The sequence below is a fragment of the Urocitellus parryii genome, chromosome 3 (genome assembly GCF_045843805.1).
Source record: "Urocitellus parryii isolate mUroPar1 chromosome 3, mUroPar1.hap1, whole genome shotgun sequence".
Classification (NCBI taxonomy): Eukaryota; Metazoa; Chordata; class Mammalia; order Rodentia; family Sciuridae; genus Urocitellus; species Urocitellus parryii.
In genome coordinates, this window is record NC_135533.1 from 24,672,215 (window position 1) to 24,689,282 (window position 17,068).

At 34.2% G+C, this 17,068-nt stretch overlaps 1 protein-coding gene across 1 annotated transcript in view; it reads right to left on the bottom strand.

The window, feature by feature from the left end:
* Abcb1 (ATP binding cassette subfamily B member 1) overlaps positions 1 to 17,068 on the bottom strand; it is an 82,758-nt gene that overhangs the window by 36,830 nt on the left and 28,860 nt on the right. The window contains exons 6-15 of the mRNA XM_077796691.1: positions 11,995 to 12,119; positions 7,378 to 7,549; positions 5,299 to 5,412; positions 5,043 to 5,153; positions 4,725 to 4,850; positions 4,431 to 4,634; positions 3,932 to 4,102; positions 3,486 to 3,647; positions 2,479 to 2,637; positions 1,486 to 1,632 (exon numbers count right to left, since the gene is read on the bottom strand). Coding sequence (XP_077652817.1) covers positions 1,486 to 1,632; positions 2,479 to 2,637; positions 3,486 to 3,647; positions 3,932 to 4,102; positions 4,431 to 4,634; positions 4,725 to 4,850; positions 5,043 to 5,153; positions 5,299 to 5,412; positions 7,378 to 7,549; positions 11,995 to 12,119 — 1,491 coding nt within the window. The remainder of the gene's footprint in view (positions 1 to 1,485; positions 1,633 to 2,478; positions 2,638 to 3,485; positions 3,648 to 3,931; positions 4,103 to 4,430; positions 4,635 to 4,724; positions 4,851 to 5,042; positions 5,154 to 5,298; positions 5,413 to 7,377; positions 7,550 to 11,994; positions 12,120 to 17,068) is intronic.

The window sequence follows — 17,068 nt, forward strand, 5'->3', positions numbered from 1 at the left end:
TGCCAGACAATACTCTAGCAAATCCATGTGTACTGTTCCTCTTGTCCCACAAACATCTCTTCAAGTTGCTTTATCATCACCATCATTTTATAGAGTGGGAAACTAAAGCACAGAGAGATTGCAATTAACCTGCTCAAGATAACACAACCAGCCAGCCAGAGATGACCCAAATGTATAGACCAAGCAATCAGACTCAAAGCCCACTGTTTACAAGACAGATGGCTGATTGCCTGCCCCAGTACCTAGGAGCTATGTGTCAGCTCTGCATCATTGACCTTCAGGCTTACTGTTATAACAGGCATGAGAAAAACATTAAATTCATAAGGTGAATTTTTGTTAACAAAAGCTGAACCCACTCCTAAGTCAACCACTTCTATTTCTTTTTTTCTGATGACACCATTTTCTGTCTATCACTCTGCCTACAAGACATATATTAGAACAGGGTCAGCAAACTACAGGCCACAGGGCAGATATTTATATAAAGTTTTAGTGGAATATGGCATGTTCATTTGTTTCCATATTTGTGCCACAAGGGAAGAGAATCCATAGGACCTGCAAAGCCTAAAACATTTACTCTTGTATCCTTTATAGAAAAGCTTGCTGGCCTCTGTCCTAAAATACATGCTCCATGAAACCAGAAATTTTGTTTTCTTGTTGGCAATTTTACAGCACATAGAAAAATAGCTGGCACAAAGCAAACACTGAAAAAATATTTCTTGAATGAGTACTTAATACATGAATATCAACCTGAAAAAAAGCTAGTCATGCATGGATAGACGTGAATGGTTATGTACTTTTTATTTTAAAATCAAAAGTTAGTGTTGGCTTATGCTACTTGTGGTGCTCAATTTCTTTCTCCACAATGTTTTCAGCAGTATAGCAAGGGTATCCTTAGCTTGATGATTGAAAATCTGTCACTAAATACAGAGCATGCCTGCTTCGTTTGTAACGTTATTATTGAAAATATCACTGTTAAATCAGGTGAAACCATTATACGTCAACCTCAATATTTAGGAAGCTATTTCTTTTTCAGTTTTAGCAACAGAGATGAAAATTACACCTTCCAGAGACTGCATGCTAGGCCTGGTCATGTCCTGGCAAGTGTGCAGGTTAAGTAAGAGCTTATTCTTGAGTCAGTTTCAAAAATACATGAGGAATCCCCTTTGTACACTGGTGAGATGACAGTTCTAGAATTTTGCTTAGACCCCAATGTTGATGGTACAAAAGAGTCATGTTACTGGTTTCACTATCTCAGGGATCTAGTCCCCTGAGATGGAAATTGACAGGGCCCTAGATATGAATTTACAAACTCAACTTTCCTCTCACATACCATATTCTATTTTTATATCTTTGAGCTGGTTAGTGTCATGTGAAGAGATGTGTTCTTGATGGCTTATGTAAGTTTATACAAACACACATGCTTCATTCATTCTTCATTTAGGACTCGAAAGTAAATATAAAACCAAAATGGATGTAAACATTTACCCCTATAATCCTTGATAATATTATTGAAAATGCTGGCTGCAGGCCTCCATTTATAATAGAACAAAATACACCAACCACAAAATAAGGCCATTCAGTTAAATTCAGCTTTAGAATCCTCCAAAAGGAAACTAGAGGTACATTTTCATCCTAGAAAACACAAAATAGCACAAAAAGCTAGTTTAAAAAAAAATGATAATTGATTTTATGATGTACAGTTCTTCCATATGCACAAAACTTCTTAAATGAATACATTATTTTTCCTTATCAGTTACTGGGTATTTAGCTTCTAGAAAGTGCTGACAGATTCTGTTACTGTATCCCTTTGTTTTTTAAGAAATGAATGATGTTTGCACAAACATTTAACTCTTGACCTGGCATTCAGAAAATAACAATAATATTTACACTTAGGGATAAACAGAAATGAAATTTTAATATTTAAAGATCTACTATAGTCTTTACATTATAAATTCTAATTCTAGAAATCTTTCTATAAGTTCTTAATTTTAAATTCTAAACTGATTTTAAAATGATGACATTTTGGTTCGTGGAACACCCTGGAGAATATCACAAAATGCTGGAAAATCATTTATTGTTCCCATTCCTACCTCAGCCCCAGCCCACCCAACTAGGAGTGTTATTGTTTGGCTCTGAAATTCCCCCAAAAGCTCATGTGTTAAAGGCTAGGTGCCTGATCATGCAGCAGTGTTCAGAGGTACATTCCTGGGTGATTAGATTATGAGAGTTCTGACCTCATCAAGGGATGAAACCACTGATGGATTAATCATCTGATGGCATTATTGAGAGGTAGTGGAAACTATAGGAGGTGGAGCCTAGTTGGAGAAAGTAGGTCAACAGGGGTATGCCTTAGAAGGCTACATAGTGTCCCCAAACCCCCATGAGGTTAAAGAGCTTTCCTCTGCCCGACCCTTCTGAGATGTTTCTGCATCACTACAAGACAAAAAGCAAGGGAGCCAGCAGGCCAGGGACTGAAACCTCTTTTTTGTCTTGGCCTTGTGGTCCTTGGACACTCTTGAGAGTTGATTTTCTTCTTATTATACTGGATCCTGAATCTTTTGAAGGCATATGGAAGACATCAATGTCAATTTTGGATTCACCAACTTCATTTTCTAATTCAATTTCATTTCCTCCTGTCTAAAATTAGTAAGAAATATGCATACATTGGTTAGGATTAGTTAACCAATGAACATCAGATACCAAGAAAAATGGTAATTTGCTTCAAGTAGTTACAGGAATGAATGAAGTTAAACTGCTGTTCCTTTCTGTGTAATATATGGAAAAATAAAAACTACTAAATAAGGATTTCTAGTGAATATGCAGAAATGTGAAATCCTTTCCATGCATCTTATCTGGTCATTTCCTTTATGTGGAAATTTAGATCAATCAAGTTTGCTTTGGACCAATCAACAGAAAAATGGTATGAGCAATAATATGAGCCACATTTTTCATTTAAAACTTTCCAGTAGCTATATTTTAAAAATGTGAAAAGAAAGAGATAAAATCAATTTGAATTATTTATTTTTTTAACCTAATAACATTCAAGATACTCATATCTGATATTATCATTTTGATACACAATCAATATAAAACATTCGAAATATTTTGCAATTCTTTTTTTGTTTTTATTTTGTTTTGATTTTGTACTAAGCCTTCAGAATCTGATGTGTGTTGTCTACTTACAACATTTCAATTCAGGTTAATCAACATTTAAATGTTCAATGATCATATGTGGCTAGTGGTTATTATTAGTGAATAGTACACCTTTAAATCACTTTAAGCTTTTCTGTATTTATTCTTTAGTTCCTCTCTTTTTAAGGAAAAAAAAAAAAACATTTTAAACACTGGCTTGATCCTAAATCCCCCAGTATTTTTTCTTACTTTTCAAGAGAATCAAATCAAATAACATTTATTTATAGCTTTACTCATAGCAACATTAGTTTATCATTGACATAATTTAAGGAAGTTCTAGAGTCAAATCATACCTGCATTGTGACAAGTTTGAAGTAAACACCTTTCTCTTTCATGAGTTCATCATGATTTCCTTTCTCCACTATGACTCCATCATCAAAACCAGCGATGACATCAGCATTACGAACTGTGGACAAACGGTGAGCTACCACAATGGTGGTCCGGCCTTCTCTGGCCTAAAGAGGGAGAAATTTGGTTTTGAATACATTCATACTTACATGTTAAAAAAATTTATTCTTTCCAATTATATTCACCAAACACCAGTGCTTTGTATGTTATAAAACCATCAAAGCTATAGACCATCATCTCTAACTTCAGTAAACATATAGTCAATTGATAATGGTTTAACACGATATTTTATTATAATAAATACAAATACAAGTAAAGGCCAAGATTAAGAAGAATTAAAAACAGGATGTTACGTTCATAAATAAGTTGGTTTGAACCAGGGCTCACAGACCTTATCCAGAGCCACCTGAACCACTGCTTCACTTTCTGTGTCCAAGGCTGACGTGGCCTCATCCAGCAGGAGGATCTTAGGGTTGCGGACAAGGGCACGGGCAATGGCGATTCTCTGTTTCTGGCCCCCACTCAGCTGAGCACCCCTTTCTCCAACCAGGGTGTCAAATTTCTACAACAGGAAAAACACAGGAGGAATTAGCAAAAGAACAAGGTGTTCATGTATTAAATCATTGTAAATCAGGGAGTAATCCCATGAAACCAAGCCTCATCATAGGCAATATAGCCTAGTTCATTAGAACTTAGCAATAACCAACCCTAGTTTTAAAAGACATATCTACTACTAGTTAATACTGCTAGAGATTAACGATTCAAAATAATTTCAATTTCCCTTGTAAGGAGGTTTTCCCAATATACAGCAGATTCCTAACTTCCTATGGACTGTTTGGCCACTGTCTATTCTTCACACCTTTGGAACCATGAAGATCAGGCTAACTCACATGAGGCAGTTTCATGATAAAGTCATAAGCATTGGCTTCCTTGACGGCTTTCTTAATCTCATCCATGGTGACATCTTCACGACCATAGCGAATGTTTTCCGCTATTGTGGTGGCAAATAACACAGGTTCCTGGCTCACCACACCAATGATTTCCCGCAGGTATCTTACATTTATTGTCCTAATGTCCTGCCCGTCAATACTGATCTGAAATAAGAAATAAGTGTGATTCTCAAATACTTGTAGTTGAAATCACATCATCAGAGTGATCTGTAATGGAAATAGCATCTAGCTCACCACTCCCTCAGTGGGGTCATAGAGCCTCTGCAGCAGCTGGACCGTTGTGCTTTTCCCACAGCCACTGTTCCCAACAAGGGCTACTGTCTGCCCACTCTCCACCTTCAGGTTGAGGCCCTTCAAGATCTACCAAGAGTGAAAAATAAACTTAAAGGCAATTTTGCGTGTACAGTTATAGAGTCTATGAACTATCAGTCAATTCAATACTAGGTTTAAAAATATACATGAATTTTTCTTTTTCTGTATTTTCTTAAGGAAATTAACAAGCTCTTCATCCAATAGGTTGTTCAATCATTGATTTGTCATTTATCACCATACCTTAACTTCTTTTCGAGATGGATAACTGAAGTGAACATTTTTGAATTCCAAATTTCCCTTAATATTGTCTGGTTTGTGCCCACTCATCGAGAAGCTGTCAATGCTTGGTTTCTAAACAGAATAAAATTTTAGATTAGTAGGTTACAGTAACTGCTTGTTAGTGATCCTTTGTGGAGAGCTAGAAAAGTGATAATGAAACTGAATCCTAACTAGAAAACATTTTAGGTGAATGGATAAATGGCCAGTTCAGACTTACATTATCAATTATCTTAAAGACTTCATAAGCAGCTCCTCTTGCATTTGCAAGTGCTTCAATGTTGGGAGATGCCTGTCCAATACTGAAAGCTCCAATTAACACAGCAAAGAAGACCTGAGGAATGGGGAGGAAAACCATCAAATTACTTTGTGTACATCACAATTATTTTCATACTTCCTCTTCTTTCCAACATAGCTAATTCCATTTTAAAATGGGAAGGCAACACAAGAATATTGGGTATTGAAAGTGTTTTAAAGGTTTGTAGATAGTAAATTAGTAAATTACAAATGTATCACCACAAAAAAAAATGTCAAGTAAGTGAGGTGATAAATGTTAATTGGCTTGATTTAATCAGTGCATATTATACATATATCAAAGTATTATATTTTATAAAAATAATACAATCATGATAAATTGATTAAAAATAAATTTTAAAAATGTTTAGCATGTGGAGTTAGTCTTATTTACTCAGTGAAACAACAATGTAATTCTATATAACCACAATATTATAATAGAACATTTTTTATATTTCTTCAATGGCTAGGTATTTTTATTTAGACCATTAAGAGGGGAAAATGGAGACAAACACTAGAAGATAAGTCAGAAGACCTAGGTCCAAATCCTAAATAAGTACTAATTACTATATGTCTTTAGGACATTCTCTTATAATCACTGAACTTTTATTTCTTCATTTGTAAAAATAGGTAAGACTGTTCTTTTTGTACATTGTATCTGATGAAACTGCACATGAAAATATTTTATAAATTATAAAGCACACACATAAGGCTAAGTCTCCCCCATGCTCACCACCAGACCATTCTCTGAGGTCTAATAGATACGTTTTTGCTGTCTTTGTTTTGCTTAAATCAGTTTCTTATTCGTAAACTTACTCAATTTTGCTTCTATTGGAAGTTGAAGAGAAGTTAATGTCACTATACATTTCTTTCTAAATCATATAAGACTTATATTGCCCAATAATTCATATAGAATGAACTTTGCTAAGCAATTCTATATTTACTACTTCAATTAGTCCTTACTTCAACACTGAAAAGGCATACTGCATTTGGCAGAAGAGGCAACAGAGGCTTGAAAAGTTTAAATGGCTGCCCCATTCATTTAGCTAGTAACTGGCACAGCTGGAATTAGAAACATGTTGGTCTGATATCAAATCCTGAACTCACTATTCCAAATGACTCCAGTTTGTGAAGCAGATTTGGGTTCAGTGAATACTGGATTTAAACTGCTCATCTAGGAATGGGGGTATAGCTCAGTAGTAGAAGCTCTTGTCTAGGATGAGTTAGGTCCTAAGTTAAACTCCCCAGCACCACAAAGAGTAAAATGAAATAAACTGCTTATGTATATTAAAATGAGGCAATATACATCTCTTACTACAACCTACCCTCACCCACAGCATCACTATCCTAAAAAGTCTTTTTCGTAAAAGCCATTCCTTCTCAGGACAGCCTCACAAATGCTGGATGATGCAACAGGCTGAAAAAAACCCAAGAGGAAATTATTACAAATGTGAATCCTGAGAAGATAAACTATTTTCAGGAACTCAAGGAAACACAGTCTCTGGTTAATGCAATATACTTGTGCTTGACCTAAGAAATGGAGTGACCTTCCCTAAAGGATGCAGATTGAACTTGGTTTGCCAATTATTTCATTGTCTTTCATCAATTTGTGAGGTAGATTAGTTGCCATTCAAAATAATTTGAAAGTAAACTATGTGTTTTGCCATCTGTTAATGTGAATAGTAAATTAGAAAATAAAAATGTTTAGTATTAATTTTGGCACAAAGAAATGATCTCATTAAATGAAAGTCTCTGCTAGAGAGATTGATAATGTTACTATTATTTAGGCTACAGGAAGAATTGTGCAAGAAATTTGCAAAAGAGACCACAAAATTGCTTGCTGAATGCATCGGACTTCCTTACCATTCTAATCTAGTAACACCTATTTCTTTGGAATATTCAATAACTGTTCAGAGTATATTCTTTTAAAGTAAAGATAAAGCCACTTGATTTCATTAGCATTTTAAATAATGACATTTCTTTTTATGACTCATATATAACTTACAGTGAGCACTTTTCCAATAGTATACTCCTTTGTGAGGACCAAGGAAGTCCCATACCAGAATGCCAGTGCATATGATGCATAGATCAGCAAAAAAGCAGCACCCATAGAAATGTTGGCTGTGATAGCTTTTTTTATTCCAATTCTTTTAGCTTCTTCTAAATTTTTATTATACCTTGGAGAAAGAACAAAAATTATCATATATACTCATAAATCTTATGAAAATGTCAATGCAGCATGATGGTGATTGAGTAGCTAGAATATGCTCATCCTAGTAACATACATGTATTTTCCTTTTGCCCTTACATTGACATTATGATGTTATTACTATTTTATTCTCTTCTTGTAGAACATGAAAATGAGGCTTACAGGGACTAACTTATTTGTGGATGAGTATTCTAAAAGTTCCTTCTCTGGCTTTAGCAATAGTGAAATAAGTGAAGCAATGTTTAGCAAACATACAGGATATGTACTGTTTCACACACAAAACAAAATAAGAAGCTATGAAAAAAGCTGCCCTCCCTTCAGAATTTGCATGCCTCTTCCATTAATTAATATAATGGAGACATAGTTCTAGAAAGTACTAAACACAAGAATGTCATTTAAATCTCTGACCCTTAAGGACAACTTGCTCCCGAGCCTGCCTCCCTTTGGTACTCTTGGAAGGATCAACTGGGAGATTACATGTGTGAGAGATTTTGCATGCTTTGAATTGACATGTAATACATGTAATACATTTAAGCTATACAATTTATCTAGTTTCCATAGATATCTATTTTAAAAGTCGCTGACCTAAAAAATTTATTGAGGCTTAAAAATATATAATATTCCTCCAGTATTTATCAGTGTCCCCTTCTTTTATTCTTTCTACACATTGCCTATATTTTTTCTTCCAACATTTTTCATGCCATGGCTGCCTGCTGCTAGGGGTAAGTGGCTTGGGCCACCCAAGGCTTTCCGGCTATGAGGGCTAAGAAAAATAAAAATTTCAACATTTATAGCCCTGCTATCCATGCACAGCACAATGTCTTGGAGAACTCCCATGAGACCTCTTAGCATAAACATAAGGAGTTACATACAAAACAAGCAAGCAAACATAAACAACAATGAAAAATGTTGGAGTCCACTGAAACATTTTCTTTCTTCAATTCTAATGACTTAACAGGCTTTAAAGTACTTTAAACCTTCAAAGAGTGGACAATTTTTGATGTTAAAGCAAAAGGAGATAGTGCCTATAATTTTACCTTCATTTAAAAGAAACATACAAAAATTGATTTAAGAAGATAGATATGGAGATAAGCTAACAGGACCAAGAGTTAAAGAAAGACACAAAACTTTACAAATATAGAAACAAGGTAAAATTATTAGAGAAATAGGACAAATGGTAATTTAGCCTTAAAGTTGTCTTTATCCTCTTTGTCAGACCTCCTATCAAAACCCAGAGTAATGCCTTGCAGAAAGGAGCTCAGGCTATTGAAATGAAGAAACTTATTGGCAGAATTCAGAGTTGGGAGTCTTTGGTCCATTAAATACACCAGTATCTGAATGTTACAGAGTATTATGTTTTCTTTGAAGGATTCATTTCATTAGTACAGCAGAATTCGACCCCTGACCAATATGAGCATGAATTCTCTCTGTTCTTTATGACTACTTTTTATAAACAACTACTTTATCACAAATATAAAAGCATGCCAAATGAAATTTATATGTCCACTAAGAACAAATTCAAATGGAACTTTATAGTCATAAAATATGCAGATCCTCAACTTGTCAGTTATAACATGTTTCCTTTGCAGGGTTCAGGGGTGTGGCACACACAAGTGTGTATATATCTCCCACTTTAGGAGTTGAGCTGAGGTACATAGTACCATCTGCCATAAATTACACATGATTACATTAAGAAAGTTTAATGCTTATAACCCACACTCTAACCATCTCCTTTCTGGTCTTTCTGTCTACTTTTTTTTTTTTTTAACTAGCCACTTTATCATTACAAAAGTATGGCAGATGAAATTTATATGATGATCACATCCACTAAAGACCAAATTTAAATGGAAATTTATAGTGATAAAATATGAACATCCTTAACTTGCCAGCTACAACATGCTTCTGCAGAGTATGTGTATATCTCCCACTTTAGGAATTGAATTTAGCTGAGGTATAAGGTATTACTTGGCATAAGTTACACATGATTACATTAAGGAGGTTTAATACTTTTGACTCACACTCTACCATCTCCTTTTTTTCCATTCTTGCTTACTGAGACTAATGCAGAAACCATTTCAATGCTATTGTCCTATACAGCCAGAGGAAACATTTGCACAAGAAAAAGCAACAACAGGAAGAAAATAATTTAGACACCATAAAAGCTAAATGAAGATAAGGGGGTAGAAGAGAGAGCTGACATAAACAATATTCTTTTTACATAGGCTCTTTGTTAATTTTTCCATAAAATGTCAGTCAGTATAAACCAGATTTTAATATCATTTTTCCATTAAAAGATTTAGCATAGGAATAATAAAGTAGAAGTTCCTAAAATGAACTGAATATAGCAAAACATTAATATTTAGAAAATCTTCTTAACTATTATGAAAATACTTGTCAAAGATGAAAGTAAATGCTTAAAAGGAGGAATAATCTTGGTTAAACAAATGGAAATAATACTAATAGACAAATATATTTGCAAAGCACACATAAGAGAGAAGAATATTATTAAATTAAGGAGAACAAAATGATTCTATTACATTTGTTTACAATTAGGATTAAATTTCCATTCCAAGATAGCTAATTTCCTCCTGTATCTGCTATTTTGAAGAGAAAATCAGACCAAGACTTTGATTGCTAGTCCACATGGAAAGAGATACAAAGAGAAAAAGAGCCAGAGAGAAAACTGAAGGAATATGTTTGTTCTAAAAATAATCTTATCCATTGTGCTTTCGAATTAAATCCCAAATCTAGGTACTTGTCACTCTTGTCTCCACTCTAGAGCAGGCTACAATAATTCCACTCCTGGTACTGCTGTATCAGCACTCCACTGGTCTCCCTGATCCCACCCTTTATCTGCTCTCACCCATTCACCAGGTCAAAACAACATGGTGATTCTTCTGTTTAGTACCCTCAGCCACTTCCCCAGGCCCATGGAATAAAGTCCTAGCTCTTCTCTGTGGCCTACAGATCCCCACATTCTGGCCTCTGTCCATATCAAATTTCCCTCACTCATCTGACCTCTAATCACACGTCTTATGATATTTCCTAGAACACAGAAAGCCTTTGGCACCTCAGAAAATTTGGAAGATTCTTCTTCCAACCCATCCATCCCTATTCCCACCATGGGTGGCTTTTTTTCATCTCATAGGTTTCAACCTTCATGAAACCTCCCTGACCACCATACTTAAATCTTTCCTTTTCATCCTCATCAACACACAGACTGATTGTTTTTCAGGGAATTTTAAAAAATCTATAATGTCTTTCTACCCCCTCTGGTTCTCTCATCATTTTCCCAAATAATATTATCTCCAACTGGTGCTGTAGATACTTGCTCATTTGTAGTCTGTACCCTTCCCTTCCTCCTGTAAAAATTTAAGCTCCAAGAAAGTATGGACTTTATTCAATGGAATGTTGGCATGGCCATTAAGCAAGACTTCCCATTTTATTAGTTAGACACAATTAAAATCAAAAGCAAAATCCTTAGCAAAAATCAAAAGAGAACACATATGTTGTTTTCCTTTGAACTTTGATACTTAGCTATCATACATTATCTTAGTGGGTATAAAATACATCATATGAACAAACAAATGTGTGCAGTATAAAAACAATTCTACAGTGACTATGCATGCAATCATATCTAAGGTCAAGAAACAGAACACTTCCAGAGCCCGAGACTCCTGGGCCATGTGTCCTACTCTTATCAGACAACATTACTTCATCACCAGAAGCGACCATTGTTTTGACTTTAAAAATTCCCTTTATGTATTTACCACACAATGCTATACCCAAAACAATATATTTAATTTGTGTGAAAGAAAGTCTCTCACTGCTCAGAAATCAATGGATCTGGTGAATGTTATGAATTTCAATAAATTACTATCTAAACTCTCAGAAAGCTAATAAAAGAGAACAGTCACAGGACAATAGTAAACAGCACATAATAAAAAAGATTTTGAGCTTTTGTACAAATTTGTTTTTGGTTACATTTTTATCTTCCAAATTATGGAGCATATCCATCTAAGTAGAAGCCTGGATAAAAAAGGGAATGAACCACAGATTAAAATGTTCCTATACACTTTACAGGAAATATTCAATCTTACAGAATCAAGAATTAGAACAAAAACAAAAAATCAGAGATATAAAATACATTTCAGACTTAGTAAATTATTTTTATATCACTGTCCACCAATAAAACCGTAGAAAACTCTTTGAATTAACAGATATAAAAAGAATGCAACTAGAATTGTAACTTCTCCAGAATATTAGCAATGCTATAATGTATTCATTAAGATATTTAAGGAAATACATTTATATTAGGAAAAACTCTTATAATAATTAACACTGTCAACATGAAAGGTATATGAGATGACACAGAATTGAACATTTCTAGCAACTTTAAAAAGAAACTCAAACCTTTCAAGTTCTTTATTTTGTCCTCCAAATGCAATCACAGTTCTAATGGCTGCTAAGACTTCTTCAGCTACTGCTCCAGCCTTTGCATATGCCAAGAGTTCTTTATCAGTAAAGGATGATAATATCTGTTTAAAAGTGCAATTCAAGATACTTCAAAATTTTTAACAAGTTATCTTTCTCTTTTGCAAAGTAAAAATAAACAGATATACACAAATGCTGTTTGTAGATTAATGCATGTAAAGAACAAAATCTCTCTTTTGTCTTTGGTCATGATGTTGCATTTTTTAGAATACATATTCATTCTGTAAACCACCTCAAAATCTCTATGAACTGTGACTGTCTTTAGTACATTAGATTAATTACAAAATTTATTTTCCCAATGAAAACCTCATTGACATAATTATAACTGGAACTTTTGGGCAATGTTAAATTTCAGAAAATGTATACCATACTATAATCATAAACAAATATAGAAACAGATATTATATCAAGGAAATATGATTTGTGTTTAAAGCAACTGCTTTTGATACTTTGGTTAAGAAGTGCTAAGTTCCAGGAGGCTAGAGGAATGCAGGGGACCAAGTGACTTCAGGAAGGTTTCACATGCCAGGGTAAGTACAGAGTTTCCTCTGCTGTTAGAAAAACAATACATTCAGCCACTAGGGAGGTCTTTATTTCCTGGAAGCTCTTTGATCTTGCTGTCTGATTTATGAGCATTTATTCCATAAACAGAACATTACTGATTACCTTATATGCACAAGATCTCATTTATTTGTCTCAGTTGCACAGTGAAATAAGTATTATTTCCCCCACTTTGTATATAATGGAAACATGAGAAACTAATTAATTTGCTAATAGTGGAATATCCAGGATTTAAGCCTGAGTCCACTAGCTTCAAAGCCTAGTGTGAATCTCTCCCTGAAACCAGCTGCTAACATGAACTATTAGGAAAGCTGAATCAATTCGTACACATGAAGGTTACTGCTTGCACAAGGAATGCCAAAGTGGTCAACCATCTAAATAAGTATTACACATAACCAATTTATAATAAAATTCTGATTAAACAGTATTATACTCTTTCAGCAGGTAATTCACAGTCATTTGTAAGCTCATTAATGTAAGTAATATCAGTCTATTCCTTCTCAGCCTGAAAAGATCAAAGCTGTTTTGATTTTAACAGTGCATTTCTTCCTTTCCTGATGTGCAAGTAAATAGAGCTATAACAGACACAGGAATGGGTAGATGAGTTATTAACACTTATTAATGATGTTCTATGAGCAGATGTCATGCTGCATGAACTTGTCTTCTTCAGTACCCAAACAATATCCCATAGATTCACTAGACCTTCCTGACTTTGAGCCCTCCTTCTAGGGCTGGTCTACCACACTTTTCTGAATAATTCACAAACTTATGAGACTAGTCAGAGCCATCCCTGAGCATATAGGTCTGCAGAATAGAGGAGGCTCATATAGTATGCTTTAACAATGCTTCTCCACTCCCCTTGAAGCACTGCACTGACACAGCTTAGGCAGCTAACAACAGAAGTGTTATCAAGAAATATTTTTGGAGTTTTAAAATATGCTATTTTAATTTACTATGAATATATCAAGTACCATAATGAATTCCTTTCTCCTTCTATGACCTTCCTAAGCAGACAAGAATATGACAGGATCTTTATTAAGTGTCTTTTCAATAGATTATATCTGTCAAAAGAACAAAACTCTCAAACCTATTCTCAAGGATATTAAAAATTAACTTCTACTATTCTTCCAATATAAAAAATAGGTGACACTTCCATTATTCTAATTACCCATATAAAACTATATAAAGTATCACTAACCATCCCTTTCCAAAGTCTGATGGTTTCTTAATAAAGCCTAATAGGTATTAGTTTGAGATATATGAAACTGTTATTTCTACAAGTTAAAAAGCTGTCTAGGGCTGGGGCTGTAGCTCAGTGGTAGAGTGCTTGCCTTGCATGTGTGAAGCACTGGGTTTGATCCTTAGCACCATATAAAAATAAAATAAAGGTATTATGTCCATCTACAACTAAAAAAGAAAAAAAAACTGTCTAAAGGGTTGGGGATCTAGCTCATTGGTAGAGTGCATAATTAGCATATTTGAGGTTATGGGTTCCATGCACCACCACAACACCAAACACACACACACACACACACACACACACACACACACACACATATATATATGAGAGAGAGACAGAGACAGAGACAGAGACAGACAGACTCAGTCTTATATATACAGTTTTGTTATCCTTCAGACTACTATATTCAGAAGGAGTATTTGGGATTACTATAATAATTGTGACCACATCCTTATCCCATTTTCCCACTTACAAAAAAGTAGTCTTTTGTTTTTTATAAATGTTTTATTTTTAATTTTTTTATTTTGAGGTGAGTGTAGACTCGAATGTAGTTGTAAAAAGAATACAACGAGGTCCCATATGTTCCTTATCCAGTGTCCCCCAATAACAATATCCTGAAAACTACAGAATAAGATCCAAACCAAGAATTTATTGATAATACCCAACAATATCATTCACATCTACCATCTTATATGCACTCATGCATGTATGTGATGTTTAATTTAAGCAATGTTATTACTAATACAGATTTATGTGACTTCTGCCACAGTCATAAAGAACAATTCCATCATAAGGTATCTGTCCTCCTGCTACCTTTTACAACCAAAGCCACCTCTGCCCTCACCCCTTGCCTCTCCTTTCCCCCAACATTCCTAAATTCTAGCATCCACTAATTTATTGTCATCACTATAATTATGCCATTTTAAGAATGTTATATAAATGGAATCATACAGCATATGACCTTTTAGGATAGGCTTTTTTCCCACTCAGTATAATTCTCTAGAGATTCATCCAGGTTGTTGCATGAATCAGTAGTACTTCAGTTTTTAATTGTTGGGTATATTCCATGGTAGGGATGTACCAGTTTATTTAATCATTCACCTATTAAAGGAGATCTGGATTGTTTCCAGTTTAAGGCTATTCTCTCAATAATGCAGGAGTGCAATGGCTGGGTTATATGGTAACTGCAAATTTTGTTTTGTAAGAAACTGTAAAACTGTTTTCCACAGTGGCTGTGCCATCTTACATTCCCACCAGCAATCCATAAGCGACTGGTTTCCTCTGTAGTCTCTCCAGCATTTGGCATTTCACTATTTAAAAATTTTAGCCATCCTAGTAAATGGGTAGTGGTATCTCATTATGGTTTAATTTGCATTTCACTGTTGACCAATGCTGCTGAACAACAGCTTATTTGCCATCTTTACAGCCCCTTTCCTGAAATGTCCTTTCATGTCTTTTGTTCTTTCTCTTATAGTTTTTCCTTTTAATTGGATGTTGAGAGTTCTTTATATCCTACATAGTAGTTATTTTTCAGATAAGTAGTTAGCATATAATTCTTTCCCAGTCTGTAGCTTGTCTTTTCATTCTCTTCACACAGGCTTCCACAGAGGAAGAGCTTAATTTTGGTGAAGTCTAATTTATCTTTTTTTTTTTTTCCAAATAGGGATTATGCTTTTGGTTTTAAGTCTAAGAACTCTGCCCAGTCCTACATCCAAAATATTTTCCCTATGTTTTTTCTAAGTTTTACAGCTTTAGGTTTTACATTTAAATCTGTGATCCATTTTGAGTTAACTTTCCTATGAAATACAAAGTTTAGGTGGAGGCTGTTGCTTTTTTGCCTATGGATGTCCAATTAAACTCTAGCACTATTGTTGAAATTGTTGAAAGGGCTGTCCCTTCCTCCATTAAAACACTTTTGCACCTGCATCAAAAATCAGCTGGGCACATGTGCATAATTGTTTTTGAGTTCTCTATTCTGTTTCATTGATCTGTGTATTTATTCTTTCACCAATACCACACTGTCTTGTTGACTCTTAACTATACAGTACGCCTAATACCAGGTGGACTTTTTCCTCTTTTTTCCCCCTATGATTGCTTTAGTTCTCCAGGGCCTATGTTTTTCCATATAGATTTTTAGAATAGCCTTGCTTGTCTGTCTATAAAAAGCCTTACTGAATTTTTATAAGAACTGTCTTAAACTTCCAAGGCAGTTTGGAAAGAACTGACTTCTTTAAGCATTGTCTTCTAATTCTTAAACACATGATGTTTCTTCATTTTTGGTCTTTAATTTTTCTCACCAGCACTGAATAATCTTCACCACAGAGAACCTATATATTTAAGTGGTTAAATTTTAAATTTTAATTTTAATGATTTTAAAAGGTGTTATATTTTCAACTAGTTGCATTAACTGTATGCATTAACTTAGAAGTTCTAGCACTTTGTTTTGAATGTTGCCAAATGTTTTTCTGTGTCAACTTATATGATCATGTTTTTTCTTGTTTAGTTTGTTGCTATGATTGCTTACAAAGATTGATTTTCAAACATTAAACCAGTATTACATAGCTGCAATAAATCCCATTTGTTTATAATGTATAATTCTTTTATACATTTGCTGGATTTGTTTTGCTAATATGGGGCTTAGGACTTTAATTAATATTCATATACGACTTATAAGAGTCTACTGGTAACATTTCACCTCTCATAATTTTTGGTTTCAACCATCAATATGATTTATAAATCTCAATGGGAAAACTAAAGTCTATTGTATGTATATGTCCATACTTCAGCTCTTTCTGTTGTTCCTTATCTCTTGCTAAATGTTCCAATATCCCTTCTCTTATCATTTTCTTTCTGTTTGAAGAATGTTACTTAGCCAGTCTTCAACAAAAGGTACACAGTGAAAATATTTTCCAATTTTCTTTAATCTCAAACTATTCTTACTGATGTTACATTCTGGTTATTCCTGGAGGATAATCTTACCAGATCTAGTATTTATGCTTGATAAGTTTATTTTGTTTTTGGTTTTTGAATACTTGAAAAATATTGTGCTACTTTCCTTCTGGAATTCATGGCTTCAGATGAGAGATTTGTTATCATCCAAGTTGTTGTTTCCCAATAGGTAATGTGTTATTTCTCTCTGGCTATTTCCATATTTTTTTCTTTGTTTTTCAGTAGTTTAATTATGTTCCATAG